The sequence below is a fragment of the Temnothorax americanus genome, unplaced genomic scaffold (genome assembly GCF_048541705.1).
Source record: "Temnothorax americanus isolate GAGA-0224 unplaced genomic scaffold, ASM4854170v1 Scaffold4, whole genome shotgun sequence".
Taxonomy (NCBI): Eukaryota; Metazoa; Arthropoda; class Insecta; order Hymenoptera; family Formicidae; genus Temnothorax; species Temnothorax americanus.
This window is the reverse complement of record NW_027509547.1, coordinates 2,004,273-2,030,924: the sequence shown is the minus strand read 5'-3', so window position 1 is coordinate 2,030,924 and position 26,652 is coordinate 2,004,273. Positions and strand designations below refer to the sequence as shown.

At 47.9% G+C, this 26,652-nt stretch overlaps 1 protein-coding gene across 3 annotated transcripts in view; it reads right to left on the bottom strand.

Moving 5' to 3' along the window:
* Nucleotides 1-2,457: 2,457 nt before the first annotated feature.
* LOC143902614 (uncharacterized) overlaps nucleotides 2,458-26,652 on the bottom strand; it is a 106,597-nt gene continuing 82,402 nt past the window's right edge. For 2 of the 3 annotated variants that reach the window (XM_077415681.1, XM_077415682.1), the window contains 6 exons: nucleotides 11,015-11,321; nucleotides 7,510-8,046; nucleotides 5,583-5,902; nucleotides 4,170-4,505; nucleotides 3,482-3,909; nucleotides 2,458-3,371 (listed from right to left, as the gene is read on the bottom strand). In XM_077415681.1, the coding sequence (XP_077271807.1) occupies nucleotides 3,118-3,371; nucleotides 3,482-3,909; nucleotides 4,170-4,505; nucleotides 5,583-5,902; nucleotides 7,510-8,046; nucleotides 11,015-11,321 (2,182 nt within the window). In that variant the 3' untranslated portion in view covers nucleotides 2,458-3,117. Of the gene's footprint in view, nucleotides 3,372-3,481; nucleotides 3,910-4,169; nucleotides 4,506-5,582; nucleotides 5,903-7,509; nucleotides 8,047-11,014; nucleotides 11,322-12,880; nucleotides 14,854-26,652 lie in introns of those variants that run through there. The other variant, XM_077415680.1, reaches the window with a different exon arrangement.

Genomic DNA, 26,652 nt, shown 5'->3' with positions numbered 1-26,652 from the left:
AGCATGCGAGAAACATATATATATAGAGAGAAAGAGGAGACAAGCTCGCGCGCTCTCGCTTGTTCGACCTCCGAAGGCCCGCGTGTCGTCCCGCAGGCTAAGCGCGTACGAGAGGCTTTCTCCCGTGCGCGGCTCGGAATGCGGCCTCTCCCTCGGCCGGCCTCGAGGAGAAGTCACGGAGGCACGTCGTCCTTCCTATCCGTTGCTCTCTCCCTCCGCTCCCGTCGCGTAGATACCGCCGATCGATCGTCGCGGGATCGTAACCGGCCGCGCGCCGTATTACGTGTCATCGATCAATACCGCGAGGCGGGGAGGCGCGGATCCGATACGTGGTATGTCACATCCATCACACGGGTAACGAGTAGCGTCGCGGTGAATGGACTGCGGGCGATTATAACAGCGATTCTGTATTTTTATACACGCGTGATCTCATGGATCGTATAAACGCGCAGCAATAACACGTCGAGGGTTTTTTTTTCTTTGCCGAAGAAAATGCTGTGCCTATATATATATATATGATTTAATTCAATTATATAATTTAATTGTACAACTCTCTATTCTTGGACTTCCTCTTTCATTCTCGTTTTTTTTTTGTAATTTTACAAGTGCAAAATTTTACACTTTAATTTGCAAAATACAAAGATTGTTCTTCGTTCCTATTGAAATTCCTTCGGGCGGATCAGAATTCAAATGAACCTCATCCGCTGCGAAGAAATCGGGATAACGGTGCGTCACGATCCGGTCCCGTTTCCTCGCTAGATCGCAGAATCGTTTTGCCGAGATTGGGCGCACCGCGCATTCTCTTTCGGGCGCATAATTAGCGGCTACCGGCTCGGAAATCACGCTCCGCACGCGAGCGTATAAAGTTGCGTAACCGCGGCCTGGTTTACGCACACACCCGGCGATAGCAATTTTCGCGGTGCAAGAAAGGCGCGTCGAATCGCATTCCTTGCTGAGGCGGTGCTTTCCGTAGGTCTTCCGGCGCCTCTCCTCGCCACACACACTTCCCGTGCATAAATATATGTATATTTAGTTGCGGCCATGCGCTTCGAAAAACTCCTGGTTACTAAACAGCGATTATTATCGCGTCAAATCTGTACTTTTTTTGGGAACACGAATTTTATTTGATTTATATATTCTAATTTCCTCCGCTACCCGTCGTTGTTACACGATACACTACCGTGTCTCTTGATATACCTTTATCTATTTTTTTTATTCTCGTTCATACATAATGTATAAAGATTTACAGCTTATGAAGCAAGTCTTATAAGCACGTCGTGATTAAATCTCTATAACAGAGATTGAGAGCCTTTAGCTCTTTCCATGGATATTGCATCATAAAATAAAAAATCTTTAAAATCTCGCGACATTATATCGAAAATTACGATATACAAGGAATATTTAAATTATGATCACCTATTAATCTCTTCTTAATCAAGATATATGTATATAGCCCACATATTCAAGATATGTAAATTTTGATAAAACAACTTCTTGTAGCATTGATTACTTCCAATATACACCCATTATAATACCGTTATTTAATTTGCAATCATAAAATGCGCGTGGTATTAAATAATTTAATAATTAACTATAATCTTATTTTATTATTCAGTAAATTGTAAATATAATTAAAAATATCTGTTTCAATATATTCTTAAAAAGTTTAGAAACACAATTGATGCACACAAAAAATAAGAACCAGATCTTCATCTTGAGAAGATTTAATAGGTAAAGGAAAAGGTGTGTGAACAAGTAATCGCTTGTTCACAGACAAGACAAGCCTGTTACGCCTCAATCAAAGACTCGACTTATCAGATCCTGTCGCAAGCGTTTTTATCGTCCCAACAAACGAAACGGACATCGTTCAAAACGTCGGTTAGGCAATATATCAATGATGCACGATCGTATGCTAATGACGATCTTTCGAAAGATCCCGGATCAAAGAATGGGAAATTTGAGGGCCTAATGGCTAGAATTTTGACGCGCTGTCAGATGCAATATCTCGCCGGGAGCGTGTAACGTGTTTCATCGGATGAGAGAAAGCACGAGAGTACCCTTCACGAGCGAGCCGTGAACTAATGCCGCGTGAATGATTGTCTCTAAGAGGAGCTACTACTTTCGCTCTTTCCGCCACTCGACCGTGAATTCCAATTTTCGCTCTTGTTCCGCCGCTTTTACCTGAAGATTTCCATATCGCTCGCGTCTAAATATAATATGAAAGCGAACGATCAATTTGTTCGGCCAACTCAAGATCTGTCTCGTTCCTGAAATTAAAGAAAACAAGGAAAAAGAGTATTTACTTTTTATTAATTAAAAAATTTAAATTTGCCGCAATTGCCTAATCTTTTTTGGTAAGGAAGAGTAAAACTTAATGTTATGCATTGGAAATAATGCCGTAAGAAAAATAATTATTTAATCGCGCATCAGAAAGCATTCTATCGAAATAAACAGTACAATGACTATTTTACGTTGCAGTTTATCGTTCGTAACGATCACGTTGCTTTAGGATTTTCACCGTTTAAGAAAATGATCCTTAACGAGAGCGATTATCGCATCATCGCACATGTAAACGATAAACAATCGTATATAGCTGTGAGAAGATAATGCCGTATAATAAGGTATACTCACGTTAAACAGCTTCGGTCCTTGCACGCGAATGGCTGATCGCGGGGAAAGAGTGAGCGATACTCAATAATAGCGCATACTTTCGTCGTACTTTCGTTTCGCAGTGGGTAAAGCGTCAATAACAGCAAGACACGCGGGATTTATTATCATTGTCATCGTTATTATTATCAAATACATTAATGGGGTATTAAAAATAGAGGGACGGGCGCGCTCGCTGGTTCGTGGCGGCGCGCCGGCGATCGCGTGTCCCGGAAGAGAGCTCACAATATTTACAGAAATAAAATGAGTATTATTTTCACGTTACCGTACACGTCTATGTGCTTCGCGTGCGCGCGAGACGTGCTGCGATGCCGCAGGCGTCGACGACGCTTCGAAAGATATCAAAAAATGCGTCCACTTTGTAGGAACTCTTTCTCAAACGTCGTTTTTCCCCTCAAATTATCATAACGACGGAACGACATCGAAACACGTAGAGTACCGAAGGAGTTATCAAGATACGACGCATTTTTCGGCGTCCCTCGGTGCCTGATTCGACGACGACGAGGACGCGGGCGCGCGTTTCCGCGCGCACGCCACCGCGTCGTTCGGCACGTAAGAGATCCGGACGCCGCCGTAAGCTCGTCGTGGTGGAAGCGCGTAAGCCGCGGCCTCGTCCGAGCTGCTGGACGAGCTGCACGTCGAGCAACAGCTCTCGGCGTCGTCATCCTCGCCGTCCATCCTTGACCTGGACGTACCTGCCGTTCCTGCAAAGATATGTTTTAGTAAATGAGACAATAGAGCTTCTTTCTCAGCTATAGACTTAAAAATAAATATATGAATCCATTACATTTTTTAGGATAAGGACTTTACGCACCCCAAGTTGACGTGCTGGCGACCTCGTCGGGTTGCAGACTTCTCGATCGAGTGACGTTTGATCTCGACAGTGACGTGGGCGAGGGCGACGATGACGAGTTCCGATCGTTTGTCGGTGAGAGAGGGATGCGCGACGTCGCGCCGTGATCGTTGACATCTAGATCCCCCTGGAATCGCACGCGTCGCGACGTCGGCGTCGGCGGATCCGTCTGGCTGACTCCAACCCCAATCCCGGGATTGACCGGCGACGTCGCCGGCTCTTGCGTCAGTACGCCGGCGGACGCCGCGCCGGCGGTCGATGTTGACACCGACGCCGACGCTCCCGACGACGGTCGCGGGGGTGGCGGCAATTCCGGCATGCTCGACGCGTGGGAGGGTGTGCAATTCTGGATGCATCTCAGGGGTTCTCGATCCCGCGCTTGCATCAACCTGCAATGTAATTGTGATTTGCAATGTTAATGCATTTCTTGAATAAAAGTGAAAAATATATTATATTGTATTTGCAAATCTTAGGCCTGGCTATATCTTATTATTAGATCCTCTTATTACTTATATTCGGCGTTCTAAAATTTTAGTCCGAACGCTTTACTGCATACTATTCAAATCTCACTTATTGTTAGAAAAATAGATAATAGTACTCGAACTTAGATTGTTGGCTCGAGTTTTCGTAACGTCGTAAAGCATCGTACCTTCCCAACTCGCTGCAGTTTTCGTCAGGATGAGAGCCTCGTTCTTGCAACAGTCTCTCAAGGTTTCGCTCCAGAAGTACCCTGTCGAGGCCGCTGGGCCTAGAACCGCTGGAAGGAAGTCCTTCCGCACCGAATTCGGGACTCAGGGCGTTCTGGGTACTCTGAGTGGGCGTCGTCGCCAAGGAAGCGGATATTTGTTGATGCCTTCTGGTCATCCGAGGTGAGTTCCTAGGAGATCCGAAGGTGTGCCTCGAGCCTGGAGGAAGCGGAGGTGGTGGCGGAGGGGGTGGGCTCGACGAACCCTCACTCGTGGCCACCGTCTGCCTCCTACTGCTCCTAGATATAATATTAGATTTTATCATATAATTTGTTAAAGAGATATATTTATATAAATCATGATATTTAATATATAATTAAAAATATGATTTCGATTCCTATTATATATCTCGATATGAAGATATTTAATTATAATAACTTATCCCTTAATATTCCATCTCGTTCACATTTTATTTAATTATAATACGCAGTTTAACAGGGATAAAAATTACTGAGATGTTTATCTCATTTCGCCCGACGGTTATGTTGCAGCGCCTCTAATTATTTCTCATTCCAGATTTAAATTATGTCCACATTCGCGGCATGCTAAAAATTCGCGACAATTAGAAGCGTAATAAAATTTAAATGCGACATTTGGCCCTCCTTGTGCACGCCTCCGAAACGAGGTCGTTATGTATAAGCCGAATTTACATTCAACGAAAGGCGTCGCTCTATAAGTGGCACATTAACATGTCTTTAAGCATATGATCCAAAGTGGCTCCAATGCTCCGCTGATTTCGTCAGCGATAATATATGCCAACTCGAGTATCATCTATCAAATATGTATATCCCGTTTAAAATGACAATCTATATAAACCTAAGTAATTTTCTGCCACTTATATAATAAAATTAAAATATTTTAAACGCATATATCAAAGATGATTGACAAACGATTCAACGATTATCTCTTAATCATCATAATGTCAGTCCTAATCGTCCGAACAGAACGTAAGACCGGCAATCTACTTCATTAATATGCCGACAAACTTTAATCTCCGTTTCAACGATTCTCCCGCAAGTCCTGCTTCCAAAGGGAAACAAGTTAGACGGTGAAACCGGCTACATTTGCAAAATTTATCACCGCCGTAATAATTTCTCGGCGCGCAACTCGCGAACTTGGGAATGGCGCACGAGCTCGCGGACTCGCGCGTAATCGCGGGACGGCTATAATTTTTGCGAACAGATCCGCGCGCGAACTCTCTTCCCCCAGTCATTCTTTCTCTCTCTCTCTCGGCAGCGGGACAATGAAAACAACCCCCGTGACCCCGCCGCGAGGCGAGGAGGTATGCGAAAGAGTACGCGCGGAGAGCACAGTACCTGAGGAAGGACGGCGGGGGTTGCGGCGGCCCGGCGGAGGAGTCGCTCGGTGTCGTCGGCGGTTCCCCCTTGCTGCACGCTATGCTGCAGTAAATGGCACCACGTCGCGGCAAGAACGGCCGGCCCAGGAGGGAGGTGCGGCAAGTGGCGCAGCAGAAGCAGGCCTCGGTCGCGTGCCAGTGTTGACCCTCGTGCGACATTTGGCCCTGGTCGACGCCGATCGGCTCGCCGCAGCTGTCGCAGTACTCGGCGAAGGACGCGTCGAAGCACCTGAGACAGTACGGCCGGCCCTCCCGCATCACGTACCGCTGACCGCCGAGCTGCGAACAGAGGAAGATGCGCGCGCTCTGTATCATGTATTTACGATTGCCATCCGCGAAGGTGGGACCAGGCCAGACCAAGCGAAGAGCGCGGACGCTGCAAGTACAAACGAGTGCATCGACAAATATGTTGCGTCATTTTTACGTTAAAGAGAAGCGCCCGCCACGTTTGATAAACGTTCGTTCAACTTTGCTAGTTCGGTCTGGAGTCATCTTGAGAGATGAACGGATGTATTTCATCTTCAACGAATCGCTCGTTTAGACGAACGGAAGTCATATGAAAGATGAAACTTGAAAGATAAAAGACTGTACCGTATATGAACAACGCGTGCGATTGGAGTGAAGAACAAAGAATGAAAAATGCATACATCACTATTTTATAAATAAAATAAATCTTTCACACTTGTCATATCTTATTCTCTAGCGAGAGAAGGTTTGAAACTTTCGCAGGTTGTCGATTTTAAAAGTAAACAGATTTTAGAGCAAAAAGGGAAGAATGCATCACACATATCGAGAAACGGTAGCGCATTCCTCAAGCACAAGAAAACATAGTTGTCTTATCTCGGCGCGGAGAAGCAAGCATATAGCTTCGGTGATAATGGCGTTACGCCGGTGACCGGTTATTCACTGGAGCATGTATTCTACATATACGACGGCGATCAGATAAAGCGTTAGGTTCTTAGAGTTCTCGCTTCTCGCGTACGTTCGCGATATAGATACCACGTTATCCCGCACTCTCAACCGGAGAGAATAACTCTTATATCATCACTTAGTAAATTGCGTCGAGTAAATTTAAATAAGAATCTCCTCCGTCTTCCCTCTTTCTCTCTCTCTCTCTCTCACTCTCACTCTGTATTTTTCCCAGGTTTCCTCCGCGCGCGTGACGAATGCATTTACAAGTTCACACCCGAAGCCAAACGCGACCGGTTGCGCGGGCAAGGTGGAAAGCGGGCGCTTGCTTCCGTGCCTCTCTCGCGGGCGACGCTATCTAAGTCGGAAGACGTATCTGGAGGATAGAGTCAGCTGGCGCGGGATTATGAATTGCTACGCAGCTGTAAATTCGATAGCGACGTAATCATTAACTCGGCGGCGCGGCGGCGTCGGCGCGCGTTTCCGATGTAGCGCGGCGGGATCGCGCCGGGATATACCGTTAGATCGAAACGATTCGCCGCGGCACACGGAGAGGAATCGTCTTATGAAAAATCTGATATTCTACATTTATATATTTATAAACCCGATCCCATCATTGCTGTCGCGACCAGTCTCCAAACGGGGAGAGAACTTACGCCGTTATGCTGCATGTCCCCGTGCACGTAAGCGCGAATACCTATCTTCATTCGTCAACCCGTAACAAATTTAACGATAGATATATAACTATATCTATCTATAAATATATAGCAGCCTCATAATTCTAAAAATTACAATTTTTAATAATTCAAGTTCTCCATTTTATAAAAATCGTTTCTTATTTATTTAGCCCTACTAGTTCCTTCTTTTCCAAGAAACATCTCTCTCTCTCTCTGGCTTTAAACCCTGATACAAGGAAAACGTAACGTGACCGCGAAATAAGAACAGTCATCGTCGTCATATCTATCCTGCATTCTTACCTGTCGGTCGCACTCGAGGCAAGCAAAGTGACGCATATGCCACGCTCTCCCCTCGGCCTCGGTGCACTCGTCGGCGAGGATGATCTCGTCGCAGGCGCAGCAACGCGGCTTGAGGGTTTCGGCGTGGTGACGGCCGCAGTAAAGCCTGCCGTCCCGCCAGAAGTAGATGAGGTCCACCAGGAGCTGACGGCACACGCAGCAGACGAAGCAGGCGGGATGCCAGAGGGCGGCTGGACCCGCGCGGCTCGCCGCCACGGCCATCTCGCCGGCCGCGATCGCGCGGCCGCACTCGCGGCATCCGGCGCCGTGCGGCCGCTCGAGCTGGCTCGCGTGCCCGCGGCCGAGGGCCTCGCGTTTCCGCTGCCCCGCGAACACCCGTAGCTCGCGCTTCTCCTCCTCGGTCAGGCCGCTGCAGTAACGCGCCTCATTGTCGTGCGGCGGTAGCTGCTGCAGCAGCTGCTTCACCCGCTCCCGCTCGCCGGCACTGCCCGCGTACGGGATCTTGTCCTCCGGCAGCGCGCTGAAGTACAGATGCACCTGCGAAAAACAGAGACCCGTGAATTGAGATTGGAGTGGATTGGATGGAGTCTCGAGCGATGGGGACGGAGGAGATGAAAGCGGAGCGCGTGCGTGTGTGCTCGCAACCGAGCCTCGTGTACCGTAAACCTTAACGTTGGGGCGGGCCAAGTGCGAACGATAATGCGAGCCTATCGTGAAAATTGCGCGAGGCAACGACCTATAGTTACTTTACATCGAGCGTGGGACTTTGCATTTGAAGCGTGCTGTCTCCTCTCAACGGCTCGCGGAATACCGACGCACGTGTTCGCGACGTGGCCGTGCAAGAGTTCCCCCCCGAAAAAGTAACACTTTTCAAGCTTAAGCGGGAACATATTAATTTTTGCCGGATATGTAAGCCGGAAGAAAAAAATTACAGGACCCGTTTTGCCCATGTATAGAGAAATCCTTATTGAAGGCCGGTGATATATATATCTACGACACGTGCATTACGTCGTCGATTATTAACTGACGAGCGAAACTGCGCGACAGACTCCAACTAATAGTTCAGCTGACTCCCTGTCTCTTTATAGATCGCATCACGCCGGATATATGATATACATATATAGATGAGGGAAAGAATTTAGTGTCAACTGCAGCTGACGTTAACCGATGGTCGTTGAAACTCGCCCTGACCGTCGCAAATTTAGATAAGTATCGGGAACGGGCACTGTCAACATACCGAAGAAACGAAGGAAAACACTGACGCGCGCGCGTTTATACTACCGGGACGGAAACCTGCTGCGGCGGAGCCGACGATAAAGGCGAGTAGGGAAGGCACGCGGGTATAAAAGGGTACGCGTAGTTTTATTTCGAGCGTATATTCTTACGACGGGCTTGGTCCCGCGTCAGGACTTCGTGTCAACGTGGGTATTTCCATAAGAATATCGCCCCGGAGAGCGAAACCGTGCGCGCGCGCGCGCGCGCGCTCGATGGCCATTGGAATTTGCGCGTAATCGAGTTTCTGCACAATCTAGCGGTAAATTTCTCCCTGTAACGACTCGCGTCCGTTTATGAGTGGCAATAGCAGCGTCGTCGACCCCGCGCATGCTATTAAACGCTTCGCGCCGCGCGCGTGGGTCTTGCGTACCTATATACCTATGCTCATATTGTTTATACCATCCTCGAGACGTCGCCCAAGACATCTCCCTCGGGAAAAGGATCAAAATAAGTTATCAGTTAAATAACAAAATGACGCAATAAAATATGTGGGACAGTAGATACACATATACGAATATTTGCAAGTGAACATTTAGACGGTGAGCAGACATACAATCCGATCCTCTATAAAATGTGAAGTTTCTTTTGTTATCAGAAACTTGACTTGAGATATTAATAATTTTTGAGCTATAAATCAGTAAAAATAAAAAGATAGAACTACAAAGAAAATATAATTCTTTCTCTTTTAAATTATTATACGCATTATATTACGAAAAAAAAAACATTAAAACTATATCGAAAAATTCAACATAAAACTCAGAAGACAAGATTTCAAAGATGTCAAAGGTGTTACCGATTCTAAGAAGATATCGGTATCTTCTGATTCGCATAAAGATTGCAGATATCGCTTGCTGTCGCTTATTATAAATGCAAAATCTTCGCGAATTGCCGCGCGAATTGTTGTGCTTTCAGATACACTTGAGATCTTCGCGCGAAAACGCGAATTGACGGCATCGTCGTGCGAGGGGAAAAGGGGGGTGGGCTTAAGAGCGCGAAAAGCTTGTTGCGCGGGATTACCGTCCCCTCGCCGAGAACGCCGAGTCATAATATATAATGCGCGTTAGACGTAATGACACTTAAAGTGAGTAAAGAAAACGCGCGCGGACGGACGCCGCTAGGACGAGAAGCTAAAGCGGGAATACGGAGGCGGAGGAGAAAGAGAAGAAGAAGAGGAGGAGAAAGAGAAGCGGATTTGCACGCACCGCACCGCGGAGTCGCGAAATAAACGACGATGTTCGCGCGCGGCGCGCAAAAGCCACAGCCACCCATCGCCGAGGAGGGTGAAAGAGGACTCTATTCCGCGCCGCGCCGACGCTCGCGCGTAAACCAATTAATGGACGACGAATGCGTTAGCTCTTTCGGCGAGGAGGAATCTAACGTGGCGTTATCCGATTTTAGGCGCAACATCGTGCGTTTAATTAAGCAAAATAATTTCGTTTTTGTGATATTTCGCGACGCAGAACATTCCGGTGTACGAGAGGATCACAGATGTGTTGGAGAAATGCGAGAAAAAGAAAGAGCAACGAGATAGTTTTTCAAGGCGTCGATAATTACAAAATTATTTTGAAGGATTTCAAAGAAGTTCGCTGAAGCTTCTTTTATCGCGTTACACGGCAGCGTGATCCAAGGATGTTCCTTTTTTTAAGAATGGAATCTCTCGAAAGGGGAGATCCAAGGGTACAACCACACGGTTAATACATTTTGTATCTTCTGCATTCTCTTCTTTGATGCCCTTTTTCGGGTGAACCCTCCGATTACGCTTTATCATCGTTATACCCAGCGAGAGCTTTCACCGGCGCGGCGCGCGGCCTGATGACTCACTGCGCCGTCGTCGTTCACGATGGTAATCGCTTCGGCGATCTGGGGGCCCGCTGTCGCGGTCACTCGTCCCCGGCGAGACGAATCGCCGGGGACACCCTCGCATTACATACGTGATGGCGCGCGGCGGAAAGGCCTCCGTCTCATTTCTCTCTCTCCTATCTCAACGGCGTATTAATTTTGATCTCTATTATTTCATCAAGTATAAAGGCATGCAAACATTTTTGCCCTCTGGTTACCCGATTTACTCCGCGGACTCCGCCTCATTATTTTAATCATCGACTTTTTCTGAAACGTTATATCGCACGTATACGCTCGTTGGTGTTTTTGAGAGATTGTCGACGACGCTCGGTGCCCACAGCATTTGATTATCTCTCGAGGTGAAATAAACGTTGCGTATATTTCATTTTACCTGATCGGGCCTCAGCCCAGGTGGCACCCACGTGTACTCCTCGAGCGCACAGCCGCTGTCGTCGTCGCTCTGCGAGTGCCTCTGGTGATGCTGCATCAGAGCCTCCTGCAGCGCCAGGCCGGCCGGCGCAGCTTGCACCGGGCTCTTGAACGGCTCCTGGTGAGGCGCGCCCCCGACGCCGCTTGGGAAGGCCATGGCCATCGCCATCGGCGGGCCCGGGCCCAGGCCGAGTCCCGAGGGACCGCCCGCCTCCGTCGAAGCCCTCTGGTGCTCCTCCCGCGGGCACCTGCAGCTCCTGCACACTTTCCTGTAAGAAAAAAATATATATTCGTAAGAATAATGGTTATTTCATTAATATCACATATTTTTTTAAATTGCGTTGCCATATATGTGACAAGGATTAAAACACCCCTGTTGTCTGTGTCGTAATTGTTATTGCATCCGCGTCGCATTACCTAGTCGAATAAATTTTTCGTAACACCACATTGTCTAATGGGAAAGAAGATAAAAATATATGCTAAATATAGTAAATCTACGATGTACGTGTCAAGATCTCAAGATAGACGTAAAAAGATTCTCACGGGAGCAATCTTTGAGGAGCGCAATTGTGTTTTCTACGTTCATGTTTCCATCATGAATTAAATTACGCACCTACTAATTTAAGATCTTCCTATTATTAAATCCTGGAATCTCACCTAATTACAGACCTAAATTCTGTAAAATCTACCTGGGTTAGGGTAGCCTAGAATTCTGGAATGTGGAACTATAGGTCCAAAATATATCCAACACAATATCCCGGAAATTCTGCTTAATCCATAAATATTTCTGCACATACTAGTGCGCGTCACGTAAAGATATAAGAGGGAAATCGGGGACGTAGTAACGAGAGAAATATATAGAACATGATACACGACGAAATAGAACGAACAATGAATTATCATCATCTAAAACCGCCAACGGCGCCTGGTTCCTCGCTTGAATAAATCAGTACATTTCAATCTAAAATTCTCCGTTCCGCGAGCGCGATAGGTACGGAAATCGCACGTGCTGTTCCACATGTTCTGCATCAGCGAGCGCAAAGCTATCGAAACGTTCATATGCGAGGATGTCTTCCACCGTACAACCGCGAGTAACGATTCCTGATTAATACAGATTCCGCTGTGGGCTGTGTAAATATGCCGTTTGCGACCAACGTCGAGGATGGTAAGGCTGTTAAATAGGTAATTCCGTTCTAGATAAGCCTACGTGAAAGTAGACAAATATAATAAAAACAAACTTGATAATATGTTCAGTCGCACGGTATTTGATTTTTACATCTCGAAATCTTCGCATCGTTAAATTCTTGGCTCGTTAAATCTAATTTCTACGAATACGTAATCGTGTGATATCGCTCCAATAACACAGCGTAACTCTGTAATATATTATTTAGCAGAATGTGACTCTACGTTTCCTCATACATTTATAACTTGTAATATTAAATACCTAAAAAATCACTTTGCAATTTAAATCAAACTTGTGAAAATATACGTTGCAAATTAGATATAGAATAAAATACGACTTTTTAAAATGTAAAATTTGTCAAAAGTTCTTAATTTTCACTAGCATAATTTCGAAAGGCTTTAATCTATACATATATGTTAAGAAATTCGGATTTTTATTAGAAATATTTCACACACTCCACGTACACACACGCACCATTTTTTCACCTAGATTTCAAAATAAACGCATTTTATCACAGTATATTTTTATAACTAAATCCTTTCTGGCCTCCTTGAATCGTACTTAAACGGAAATTTTACGTCCAAGAAAAAAATGTCGAAAGGTTGAAAAACTCATTCCTCTCAGTCAGCGGCAGCAACAACTTACTCCGGACAACCGGCGGCCGCATCGTAACCCGAATGCACCGAACCGCAGTCAGCTACGCGGCCGCATTCCGCGTCTCCCGCGGCACGGCGACCGAAACTGGTCCCGTCGTCGTGACGGGCGCCCTTCAGGAACTCCACGCACTTCTCCGTCGGGCTCGCGTGCGATGTCGCCAACGCCGGACAGCCAACCATCGCGGCGACGACGTCATCGACGTCGTCGTCATTGCCGGTCACGCCGTTCTCGCGATTTCTCAGAAACGCATCGAGGTAATGATGCTCGGCGTCGGTGGTGGTCGGTAAATCGTAAACACCGGGCGTTGTCCAGGGCGCGTCGATGCCGGTGGGACGCGCCGCGGCGTCCTCGTCATTCTGACCGCCACTATTTCCGGCGTCTTGGTTGTTTTTTCTCCCGTAGAGCTTTCGCAGGTACGCCTCCTGATGGCTCCTGGTGGCCCAGCAACCGCCTTGCCACCATCGCTTCGAGCCGAGCACCGCCGTGCGTCTTCTCCGCGCCAAGCTCGACATGCTTCTTCTCGCGCGACGAACGGCGGAACGGACGACGGGCGAGCAACAGCAACCACATCCGGACCGACGACCGACGAGGACGGTGGTCGTTAAGATCGATTTCCACCGGGCGGTTTCTTCCTCTGTGTGCTACACGGCGTAACCCCGGCCCGGACGGTAATAATCGCCGTGGCCGAGACCTTCTAATCTAGAGAACGCCGGCGGGGTTCTCTCTTCTTCCTTCCTCTTTCCCCCCTCGGTATATTATGTCCCTTTTCGCGACCACCGCCGCTCGTCCTCTCGCAAAAGCTAATAAGGGACGCTTCGGGGCACTCGAGACACACCGGGGTTTTTGTGTGCTTCCACGTAGAAACCCTTCTGCGAGTGTAAGCGTATTAAATGCCTCCTCGTGGTATACGCTCTTGATTGCGTCTGGAGCCCGACTTTCCGGCTTTCTTAGAAATAATGGCTCGTCGAAGAGGCGTTTGCTCGTCGCAAACAGAGTTTTTGCGGATATATTCGCTTCTATAGTCGGAGTCTTCTTGGGGGAGCTGATGAGTTATACGTTTCAGCTTATCTCTCAATTTTTCTTTCTCGACGTCAACTTTGTTAGCTGATCGATAGACAATCGGTCATCGAGACGTCATCGCGATATTCGAGACTTTAAGTTTCCTCGCTACGTTCCTCCTTTTCGCTTCCCTCGAATGCGTTCTTGTCAGTCACCACAAAGACCGCCTGATCTGTTCGCCCCGACGCACCTTCCGTTGCAGTTCTCTCCATTATCTCGAGATGTCAACGACGCCCGCGTTCGCAGCAACATCGCGTCGGGATTCATCGCTGTACACCGCGCGCGTCATTCTCCTCGCATCGATGCGGAACGAACGTAGGGAGGAAATGAGAAAATTCGGGAGATGCTGTCGCTGTTTTGTCCCACGGAGATACCCCGTCGGAATAGAGACGCCCGTCTTGCGGAATAGAGGCGTCTCGCGTCGCGATTGAGTCGCCTCGTGTCGAACGGAGCGGACGGAGGAATAGAGGGGTTCAATCGCGTGGTGCCGTGGCACCGTATCGTCGTCGTCGTCGTCTCGCGAACGTCTCGCCACCGGCAGGATCGGGCTCATCACGCCGCCCGTTCACCATCTCTCGATTGGCACGCGCGCTCGCGAAACGCGAGCGAACCCGCGACTCGACCTCGGTCTCGCGCAACAAGGGCAACAGAGATAGCAGCGGTGAGGGAAGAAAAGGGAGCGGGGAACGGATCGGAGAGAGAACAAGGAAAGGGAGAAGATCGAGTGCGCTCCGGCGAAAGCAGTCGCCGTAGGAGGCGAGGCGCGCAAGAGGGAAGGATCGTAAAAGATAAAGAAAAAGAAAGATAGATAGAGAGAAACAGAAAGAGAGAGACAGAGAGGGAGGGTCGGAGGGATGAGAACCAATCTGTACGTATAACCGGTAGTACAGCACGGATTAACGTTTTAATACGCGACACCTATCGCGCGGTACAAAGACAGTCGGTCGATCGGCCGGCACCCGATCGCGGCGGATGCGCGGAACCTCGCGTGCGCGGATGACAGCCGCGGACAATTCGCGTGCGTCACGCGGAATGATGAACGATCATTCGTGGCTGTTGATCGAACGGTCCACGCGTCGCGGAAAGGCACACCATTTTCCGGGCTACTTCTCGGAGTGTGGTCGCCGCAAGTCGTCCGCGTGCGTTTTCAACCGCGACACTAGCTCGCGCGGAAACTTCACGACGATCGATCGCGATCGCGAAAAACATAAGGGATAGCGATTAACGCGCGGCGCGACGCGACGCGACGCGCATTAAAACCTTCGAGAGGCGGCGTCCTCGTCCTTCGTTCTACCGGCACGGGGCGTGCTGAGGCCGAGCGGACACTGAACGTACTCTGGGACTCAGCGGGCCCCCGTGTACGCGGGACACGGGGCGAGAGGGGTGTAGGCCGGGGCCCGCAAGCGAGTGCCGGCCCCGCGCGAGGAAGGAGGAACGAGCGAGCGAGCGTGCGAGAGTCGCGTCGGTGCGTGTAACTTTACCAATACGCGCGCGAACTCCCCTCCTCGCCGGAGAGTCTCCTTCTCTTTCTGTCTCTCGCTCCTCTCGATATATTTATATTCGTTTCTAATACGTGCGGCGTGTCGGGGCCCGACGCCTCTCGCCGTGGGCCTCACCGTCGGAATACGCGGGGCCCGGTTCCGCGTATGCGTGCGCCCCGCGACGGGCCTCGGGCCCCCCGAGCGGGCGAACCGAGGACGCGCTCTGCTTTGCTCCGCTCTGCTCTACTCCGTTCTGTTTCGTTCTGTTCTCGGCGAGGAACAACTCTTGCTACTTCTGCTACGACGTCGTTCTAAGAGATATGCCGTGTTTCTCTACGTTGTATGCGAAAGACTACATTTCGTTTCGCTCTTCCGTTCGCGATTACCCAGCTGGCTAAAAACGAAAATAAAGAGAAACATTTCTATGCTGCGGGACTAGTTGCATTTAATAATCCTTAAATTGCTGCAGATGAGAAGACCCGCCCCATAGAGAAGATAAAAGACTAATTGCTCGCTGTGCTAAATGCAACTGATAACTTAATCAGACTCTTGACTTCAGTTTTTATCTCTAAATAAGGAATTTGCGAAGTGCAAGTGCTGCAAGAGAACGGAAAAAATACATAATCTGTAAGATCCACTTTGGATACGACTTTGCATTTAGGTGGATTTCACATTTATAAACCCGGCTTATTCTTGTCTCGAAAAATCTTCAAATATGTACATACACAAGTACCCTTTTTATTCGATTTCCAAGAGAAAAACGGAATTCAGCTTCGAGGACTTCGAAACTGTTGTTTTATCTAAATCGGTGTCAAATCAGGATCGGCAAAAGGCATGCTAATTCTTGTCGATCGTATTTAGATACAGATTCAAATTAACATTTCGAAGGGTCTTCCGTTTCGGTTCACCGTTCAGATATCGCCGGTTACCCGTACCTTTCGTAGGGTTATCAACAAACAGAGATAGAGCTGAAAAGCCAGACCACCCAAATCGGAAATCCCATTTCTTGTGTGTGTCCGTTAGGTTATTAGCTCTTACTTTTACATAGGCCTTGCCTATTTCAACAGCATCTCATACTCATCCTTCGCGCTTAAGATAAGTCTATCTCTGAATTAACATGTTAATTAGACGATGTATAATACATGAGCCGAGCGTACTCATTGATTTCATATTTTTCTCCATTCGTTGAAAAATTATATATATATATATCTTTTTAGACAGTATCAGTGAATTAATCACGAAGAACAAAGATAAAATTTTATGGCAAGTGCTCTTCGTCGATAATTTCGAAAGTGTTTTTTCGCCTGTCATATAAAAAATTAATGAACGTTTATGGTAATGTGTAGCACAAATATTCTCTTGACTACATTCACTGTTTGCTAATTCTTTCTTTACGCTGTCACTGAACCGTGCGTCCATTACGGTATTATCGTCTCTTATTTACCGTGTACATTCTTACATTCTCACGCGAGAATCAAGCTTTCCTTAAAGCAACAAAGAAGTTATCTTGCCTATTTTTCACTCGAATGATTGTACGACGCTTAAAGTAGGCCACATTTTGTCCACGACGTTAATGTAATCGACTCGGAAATCGCACCGGATTATCGCAGCTTAAGTTTCAATCTCCATCCATAATAGAGACGTCCATTACGAATAGCGCGCGGTTGAAAAACACGAGTGTTCTCGTTGGATTGTGCCCATGTGTAATTGGGTCCATTCGTAACATGGTCGAGGGATGTAACATGGCGATTCATCCGTACGTGCGCGACACGCCTCTTCCGTGAAGGAAGCCGACCGGGTTCCTCTGGCCGGATCCAGTCCTTTAAGGTAGAACTTAAGATTTTTCCGCGCCGGAGGTGCGATTGGCGAGAACACGTCCTCGCGGAGTTCACCGCAAAAACTGTCACACGCGCGAGGCGAGGCGAGGCGAGGCGAGGATTTCGCTCAATGGATGGCAGCGGTCGCGCAAAAACCGCCGGCAGAATGCCGCTTGGCATTAAATAAGACTCATAAGAGAGAAACGGCGATACTCGAGTGATACCGCGAGCGCTAATGTACCGTGTCTTATTGCGGATTATTCGATTGACTTTACAGTTCGTTCCACCGAAGCTTAGCTGTACCGGGATCAGCCGCGATATCCGGTAACAATAATCCGTATGGGCTGGTCGTCGGGCTTCATTCCGATATCAAAATTTACGCTCGTATAGTAGCGACTTTCCCCACGAGGTTCACGACACGCAACCGGGGTCAATAAAAGTCAAGGAACGTAATTTAATTTCTAAATTTAATTGAATTAAATCGGGAAGGTTTGCTTATATATACGAGCCTGTCATCGCCCGATACGATTTATGTGAACGCTCGAAGATACATAAAAACATAATGACCCTGATATTGGACAAAAAGTTTCTCGGCTCACTCTCCCTTCTCGCCGGGGTCCGGGGTATATACTTAGCACGTCGTTTCACATTCCCGCGGCGACACGATTTCTCCGTAGCGCGTCTCGCGGCAATCTAATCGTAAAAAGAATTTAACGACTCGTTAATGACCATCGTTCACGGCAGGACGATTTCCCGCGGATCAATAAATTTTTACGATCCAAAGCGAGAAGCGTCTCCTAAGCGGCTCCCGCGCTTCTACCTTTCCATCTCCTTTTTTCCTCCCTAGGTTCCCGATAGACCGATACAATATCCACCGATAAACCGATACAAGCCGCGGCGGCATTTTTCGTCGCGGGATCGATTTCCTCGCGCGGTTAATCGCGGGCCCGCTGTGCCCTTCGACCGGACAGGCAAATGCGATATCCGGTAACGGCGGTATAACTCCGTTCATCTCCAGCCTTCTCCGGCGTGTAAAACTACATTGTAGCGATCGGCATACTTGCTTCTTGCGGCTGCCGCGCAGATAGAAATTGCTATTACTTCTCTCAGAGCGGGAAGCGGCCGCGCGGCATAATCGCCGTGTGCGCTATTATGGTACTTTCGGCGAGCGGCTGCGCCGCGCCGGTACCGTAACCGCGGCGCGGCGTGGCCAATGTCGCACGACGGAATTACCGGCTGTCTTACCGTACCGTACCGTACCGTACCGTGCCCACACCGGTGGACCCCAGGGTTCTCAAACCGCGGAATTTTTGCGCGACCGACGACGATGGCCGGCGCGAATCGACGAGCGACGGACGCGGAAACGCGGTCAGCCGACACACCACAATGCGACTTCCAACGCGCCTGCGTCTTAATTGACTTCTGTATGTTGCGCGAAAAATGAGATATACGTTTTGCTCGTAAATGTACGTTACGTTTGTTAATTTTATTACGTGCGAGGAAAATACATTTATGACGTCATAAAACGCAGACATCGCGATATTTGAAAGATGTATTAAAACGATCAAGATTCTAGAAATTCTAATCTTGGTAGCTGATAGTGTCAATTAAAATCAAGTGCACTGCAGGTGTATATGTAAAATCCGAAATATCGATCATCGCGCGGATAAAACGTATTTCAATCAAGCGTTTTAAGAGAAATGAGAAACGTTGTAACTATCAAGAAAATTAGAGTTAGAAGATCTCAAGAAAAGTGTGAGAATCAAGAATATAATTCAACGGATGGAAGTCAAAGTCACGAGAGAATCTCGACTTAGAAAAAAGATTTGTTTTGTTTTCGCGGAACACACACACCGTCGTCGCACAGTTTGAGTACCCCTGCATCTAGGTGCATTCTGCACGCGAATAACTCGGCCTGCACGATCGTACACGCCGCTTACAACGCGTTCATCAACGTCGACGATCAAATGGATTTTCGCTCATACAGACTGATGTATCGTTTATACTTAGCGTCATCGCCTCGAACGACTATATCCGTTTGGGCATTACATTGAATCGTATACCGTTTGAAAAACGCCTGGTTTGTAACACGCAGCGAGATTCGCAAATTGCCAATTCGGCCTTGTCCTTCAATCGCTTTGTTTTTCGCAGCATTCACGGTCGTTCGGACGTCTTTCGGTCAACGGTTACTTTACATGTATTTTTCTATAGCGCAACGGCCTTAATGTTTCTCGAAAATAGCGCTGCAATTTGCTAACTTTTGCTTTCCTACGTTCGTAAGAATTGAGCTTGAATAAAGCCGAGAGTTCTGAACAAACGGGTGTATGAATACCGCCACGTTGCGAGCCGTCCGCCCATCACCTGTTTTCGCTTAGCACGCAGGTGTTCCGTGAAAGTTACTCTACTAGAGTCATTCTACATTGTAATTGTACGTGCTAGGATAACCGTGCAACATTACCATAATCCTGTTTCATTAAAATGCAAAAATTTATTTCATTGTTAAACAAATGACACATCAATCATCTTCCTGTACGTTTTACGAAATTACTAAGACAATCAATCGTAATATTTTCACAATCACCGATTATTCTTTGCCTTCATTGCTGCAATCCGCGATTTTTAACTTTTTTTGCGAATATCGAAATTGTATATTTTCGAGATAAATTTCAAAGGCGATTCCATTCGTCTGTTCTTCGCGGAAATAGCCAGCACACCTGCTTGACCGATCTTTCAGTCATATTCCGCGACGACAAACGGCATCAGGCTGCTTCGAGGAGGGCGACGACGACGCAGGTGCATCGAGACGATGCGGTAGAGCGAGAAGAACGAAGGTACTCAACGCGTCGCGCGTGCGCTTGCTCGCTTTCTTTCTTTCCCGCGCTTCTGGTAGCGAGAATCAGCGGCGGTGGCAAAGAGGACGACGAAGTCGCTACCTCGCTCCCCCCCGTTTCCCACGACGGCTCATTACGGCTTCCCGACCCACCGCGGCATTCCCGAACGGAACGCATCGTTCGCAAGTGGGATTCTCTGCATCACACGCTCGACTTGCATCTCCGTTAAGAACTTGGGGCTAACACGTTCCGTAGAACGGGACCCGTAGGAGGGGGACTCGTTTCAATATTTGTACTGGAAACGTGCGCGGGGGCGAGTAACCGACTCTTACGCACGATTCTCGTGTATTTTCCCGGGTCCGAAGGACGCGGCAGCGCGACGCTGCCAGTCGGCGAAGCCGGCTCTCGACGGCTACCGGGAATTGGTTTTGCCTTATACGTTAATACTCGTCGTCGAGTCCGTCCGGTGTGCGAGGTGTCCGCCGGAAAAGGCGGTAGCGGTATCCCGACGCGCGAGTAATTTGCATATCTGATTTCTTTTTAGCGGATAGTCACTTAACTCGTGACTAATTGGTTAAATTATTTAACACACCGAGTATCGCGCGGATGGAAGAAAGAACTTAGTAGGATAGGGGCCTTGAATGCAGCTTTTTATTGGGAGCAAGTTTACGTCGAGATTCAGACGGAGGGGAAGCCTGCTGTTGGCGTGAAACTTTTCGTCGGGATAACTATACGCAAAGAATGCTTAAACGCGATCAAGCATAATACTTTTTGAATCTTTATTCGTAAAATATTATTATTGGTAACATATCGTATTAACGAGAGTTATATTTCTTTTTTTCTTCAATAATGTGGAGCGTAATTATATAAAACAAGTATCTTAATTGGCTGACGATTGAACCAATTGAGATAGCCACGAAAATAATTTTCTCGCCGTACCAAATTATACCAATTAAACTACAAATGATGTTAATTGGTAAAGTACACCTATAAATACATTTGTTATCTGTTTCTCTGACTAGGAGATCAAAGCCCAGAACTCGGAGGACCGCCGCGCCGCGCACAGGTAGCATGCGGGACGATTTTCTCGGCGGACATCTGTCGACGCGCGCACGATACTCCTCTACAATTCTCATTATACCGCATTCTTCGGGATGGTACGGTGTAAATCTATGGCGTGCGAGATTTATGGTGCTGTACCGCGCGGCGCCGACACTGCCTTCAAAAGATTTCTTCTTTTCTTTCTCCGATCTCGATCCCGCTATTTGGGAAGCAAAAGAGGAGAATACCGCGCGGTGGTTGCCCCGAAGGCGAATTACGAGAATACGACTCGGATGAGAGCGCCGTCCGTGCGTGTATCGTCATTGAAAACAGGTCCCGGACTCCCTAGGGTTGGACCAGAAACCGCAACGGGGTAACGTTACAGCAGTATTCGCGGAAAATTAGCGAGCTCCCGATGCGGATGCGTTTACGCGATGCAGCTCACCGCGACGAGTGTTTCTGACAAATATAATTGTCGGGCTGTTAACCACGCCCCACGGGGAGATGCCTGCGTTATTAGAGATCGTCTTTCGTTTAATTCGCGCGTATAGATTTTCATTGCTACCTTGCGGAGCGATGGATTACGCCGGTACGATACCGGCCACGCGATGCGTAATCGTCGGATCGCCGGATACTTCTTGTCTGGAGAACGAGGGCGGAGCAGCGATCTCGGAGATTCGATTGCCAATCGGTGGAGCGTGCGCGAAACGTTTAACGGGGAGCCTAAATTGTGCGGAATGCGCTTCTAAACACGTCATAATCAGAAGGCATATTAGAATAAAAAAAGTCTTCATTCTGTTTTATTATCATCTATTCAATATTGATACTAAAGCATCTTATACCGTGTCTCTCAAGTTTCCGTACTTTTCATCAGTTACCAAATTTTTCTTTACGAATGCAGAGATGACTCTTTTAACAAAAGTTTACTAAAATTTATTATTTAAAGAACGCAATTGTGTGAAACGAAAAAGTTCAATCTCGCTAAAGGGATACTTCAGCTTTTAGTAGTTACGACTTTCCTTAGAAAATAATGAGAATAACATGTCGAATAATGACTGCCGAAGCTCTTCGGGCGGGATACACGAGTGCTGCATTAAAGGAACGTCGCATTATCAAAAATTGGCCATTTCGGTGCAAAAGAGAGAAACGAGAGAATCTTTAATCACGCACAATCTGTCACGGCGATTATCTATTTATATGTGGCGCGGAAAATAACTTATGTCCACGAAGGGTCAATAAACACTCCTCGCAATATCGTTACGGGCGTAACGTGTCCGATCGAAACGACAGACTTCTTTTCGCGAGCAGCACCGCCAACTTCGAATTCCCAATTATACGATATGGGATTCTCGTGAGGTCCGTATCGTCACATCGCGCCCAATCTTACGACTCCGGTAATTTACGTTAACGACGATCGCCGCGAAGCGAGATCCGCCATTAACCGGTAGAATTCTAGTCTCCACGGTGAACGCCAAAAGAGCAAACGCTAATATTCCCTCATTCGCGATAAATTAATTCCTGGAAGACCGGTATATCGCGAAGGCCCGCCGTTTCTCAGGCTACCAGCGTATAACGAACTATATAAGAGCCCTATAAAATGTAAACTATAGAAGATAACTGCGGGACTGTATCGACAGGATTAGAATAAAAAAGAAGATCTTGAGAATGTAAAAGCCGCATATGGCTTTAAGAAAGCTAGAATATCGCTAAGACTCATTAACTACTGTACAGAATTCTGACTAATTAGACATGCCATTATAATTTTATGCTATCTTATAATAAAATTAAGTTTATAACATTAAGATCAGAGCTCGGCAGCTGCCAACGTGATGAATTCGCTATTCATATATTCAATCTTCGAATCTTCTTCGCGCGAGTCTTGGATATATTTCCAACTTAATCGGATGAACGAGTTTCAATCTGAGAACGAGCCTCTTCGTTATTCATCCGACGCAACGCGACAAGTAGCGGCCGCAGGAATTCCCGGCCAGGGAAAAGGGGGAGGGAACAAAGCATTCCGCGAATATTCGTACCTTACGAACGGTCGGTCGTCCCCCCGAGGCGATCGCGTCTCGCGTTGATCGAAACCGCGGTTTTCGATCGCGCGGGAACCGACCGCGGCGTCCCGTCGCTCTTCCAACCGGCGGAGTTCTAATCTCGGTCGGTCGGTGGACGGAACTCGTTCGGTGTCGGAGACCGGAGGAGATTCCGCGAATCGCACTCACGCGAGTGCGAAGGGATAAGGCAATCCCCCGGCAGTGGAATTATGCAGATTGCAGGTTGGAATCCATCTCCATCGGCTCGCCCGAACGTACGTGAGTTCATCCGCGCGGCGATGTAAGACGCGCACGGTTTGCGCGAACAGCGGTTGCCACGAGTATATAGCTTTTCGCTCCGCGCGCGTTCGTTCGTTCGTTCCTTCGTTCGTTCATACATTTGTCCGTCTGTTCGACTCCGTCGACCTTCCGCGGTTTGCGCTTTAATTAATGCACGCTTATATACGCGACGCCGAGCGCCGCACGCGCGTGCATGTTTTGCGTGCGCGGACGTTATTGCAGGCCGACCCGTCCGACACTCGCGACTTGATAAATGAGCGAATTAATCGCCATTATTAACGGTAAAATTACTACCTCTTAGGTCCAGTTTCACAAGTGTCGGTTAACTTTTAATCTTAGATTAACTCACTCTTCGTCTCCTTCTAACGTCCCCCTTAGAAAAAGATGAAGAGTGAGTTAATCTCAGGTTAAAAGTTAACCAACACTTGTGAAACTGGGCCTTAACGTGCCTCGCGCGCTCGTACTTCTGCCACCGTCTCTCTCTCTCTCTCTCTCTCTCTCTCTCTCTCTCTCTCTCTCTCTCTCTCTCTCTCTCGAGGTACAAAATGCGCGCCGAATTACATACATACATACAATACATACACAATTACGTACATGTACGCATCCGTGATCCGAGATGTCCGTCAAGATGCGGCGTAGCGAATTACGCGCGGTCGGGGAAGAGGAGTCGCGGCGCGAGGGTGGAAAGGGGCGGATAAGAAAACGCGAGGCGTTTTCTCTCGGCGCAGAAAACGACGCGGAAATTTCGCGTCCAGTCTTCCTCACGGGCGTCGGGATGCTCCTCCTCTATTTTCATTCCTGAAAGATCGCCCCCGGCCCTGCTCGCGCGATCCGGTTTACCTATCTCGTCCAATAAACATCGGTCCGTCTCTCGATGGAAAGTTCTGACCAAGTCTTTCCTTGCGTGCAGCGACGGCGGCAGCGGGCAGTCCATCGACGATGCAGCGTCGCTTGACCGTGCGAAAAACGCAAGTCGCGAAAATAAAAGCGCGCTCGGCGAGTACCGTTCGCGATCTCGTTCCCTCCAGTGGTCCGTCTTCGAAACGTCGGAAGGAATTATATGCCTTGTTGACAGCACACCGCTAGAGAGATTCCGCGATTAAATATTATAATAATATTTATGGAGGTTATTGGGTCGATAGACTTTAACTTTCTGTTTAATTTAAAACGCGAAGTGCAAATAATAATCGAGTTGTAATTAATTATATAGTTGTGAGTCACACAACTTAACTTTTTTTCCAAGATTAAAGACGCTTGTTTTATAGACCTACTTAAATGCTACTCTAATTCTCATTTCCTTTACCTGCGCGACAGATCTTAATTCTTTATACGCTTTTAATTAAACGAGGATTAAAACTAATTGGGCTAGCAAATAAAAAAAATAAAATAAATCCTACCGAGAATCTCTAAGACAACGATTTAAATGTCAACTACAGATTTAATCAAGATTCAGCCGTGACAGACGCGGGTTTTAAATTCAGATTTTCCGGGCGCAAACAACGGCGCCAACGATAATGGTCGCGATCTCACGTATCTGGAGAGTATCATCGCGATCATGGGAGAGAATCTCGTGCGAGATTCAGGTAGTAGCGACGGGCCGGCTGCCTGAGTCGGCTCCTCAGCAAGCCCTGCGGAGACGGTACGAGAAGAGAGGAGAGGAGAAGACAGCAAGAGAGGATCGCAGCCTAGAGAACGAGTCGGTCGCGGCTATAATTTAGAGAATAATATACTCTCCGGAGGCATGCATTAAGCTTTCCGTCTCCCCGGGAAACCTCGAGTCGGACCGAGACAGAAAGATGCAGAGACAGAGAAAAAGAGAAGGGGAGAGAGGCCGCTGCGCGTATTAAATCAAAAATACAATTTGCCCGTTAATTCCTCCGCGCTATTAACCGGATGTTAGACGTGTACGGCCGTCACGGCGGCGGATCCCCGCGGACGAGGACGTCGCTGAAACGTCCTTCAACGCGACTCCGGAATTTCGCGTCGGCCCGCCTCGGCGCCGGGGAACGTAACTCTTATTCACGCGCGGACTCAGAATCCACGGAGAGAAATAATCGCGCCGCGCTTGGCAATTCAGGCAGCAGCCGGGGCCCCGACTTGTCCGGAGCTCAGCTCGGCTCGGCTGTACCCCGCGGGAAAGAGGGGAACGGGAAAGAAGGAGAGAAAAGGGATACGAGGGGAGAGGGCGAGCTGTAATTTAGAGAAAAACGTTCGTCGGAGAAGCCGCAGGGCCCTACTTTTCGTGCTGCCCGCCGACCCGCCTACCTGGCCTCTATTACGCGCGCCGGATCGGAAACAACCTGCGCGTCCATCGAGTTCGAGCAACAGCAACAGCAGCAGCCGCAGCGGCAGCAGCAACAGCATCAACCTACATCTCCCTTCCTTTCCCAAATCCGCTCTCTCGTGTTTTCTCGCGCGGAGCCCTATTCCCTCCTCTCTTTCTCGGCCCGCGGGCCCGCTTCTTTCTCCGCGCGCGAGCTGTTCGCCTCGAACATGCCCAGCGAGGGCAGCGTTATCGCCCCGTGCGTGAGTCGAGTGAGCTTAGAATGCGCTGTGGAGAGAAATCCAATCAATCCGCGATTACCCGCGCGCGAGCAATAAGGGGATGAGAAACGCGAGGATGCGCCGAGCAGGGCGAGTTCCCAGCACCTCGCGCCTGCACTTCCAGGTGTTTGAGTTCGGGGGAGTGGGGTCGTGGATTAACGCCTGCTGGAAATTACATTTTATTTGCTCGCCCGTCGATCCCGACCCTCCAATAATCTCGTTTTGCCAGCTCATTGCTAGAGAGATGGATCATTATTTTATATTATTTGATACCCGCCATCGCCGACAATGAGCAAATATCGCGGTATACATTCTCGCCACAAAATGAATTTCTATATACTTCAAAGCGTCGTTGAGGTAAAATATTTTTCGCCAAAATAAAATAAACAGAAAATGTGTGCACGCGTAAAAGACTGTTGCTTGTTATTTGCTTTTACTAAATCGTCAATCAATTAGAAACTATTTAAAAATTTTCAGATATAATTGCTTTATACCTTGTTTTTCTTTACCAAAGTATTCTTGTTCTTATAAAAACACGATTCGTCTTACGTCAGTACAATCTATTTTTACTCGGCGTCTGTTCGTTTAATTTGAAGATAAAGTAATTACGCACATCCAAAAAAGTATCTTCGAGGAGCAACCACTTGAACC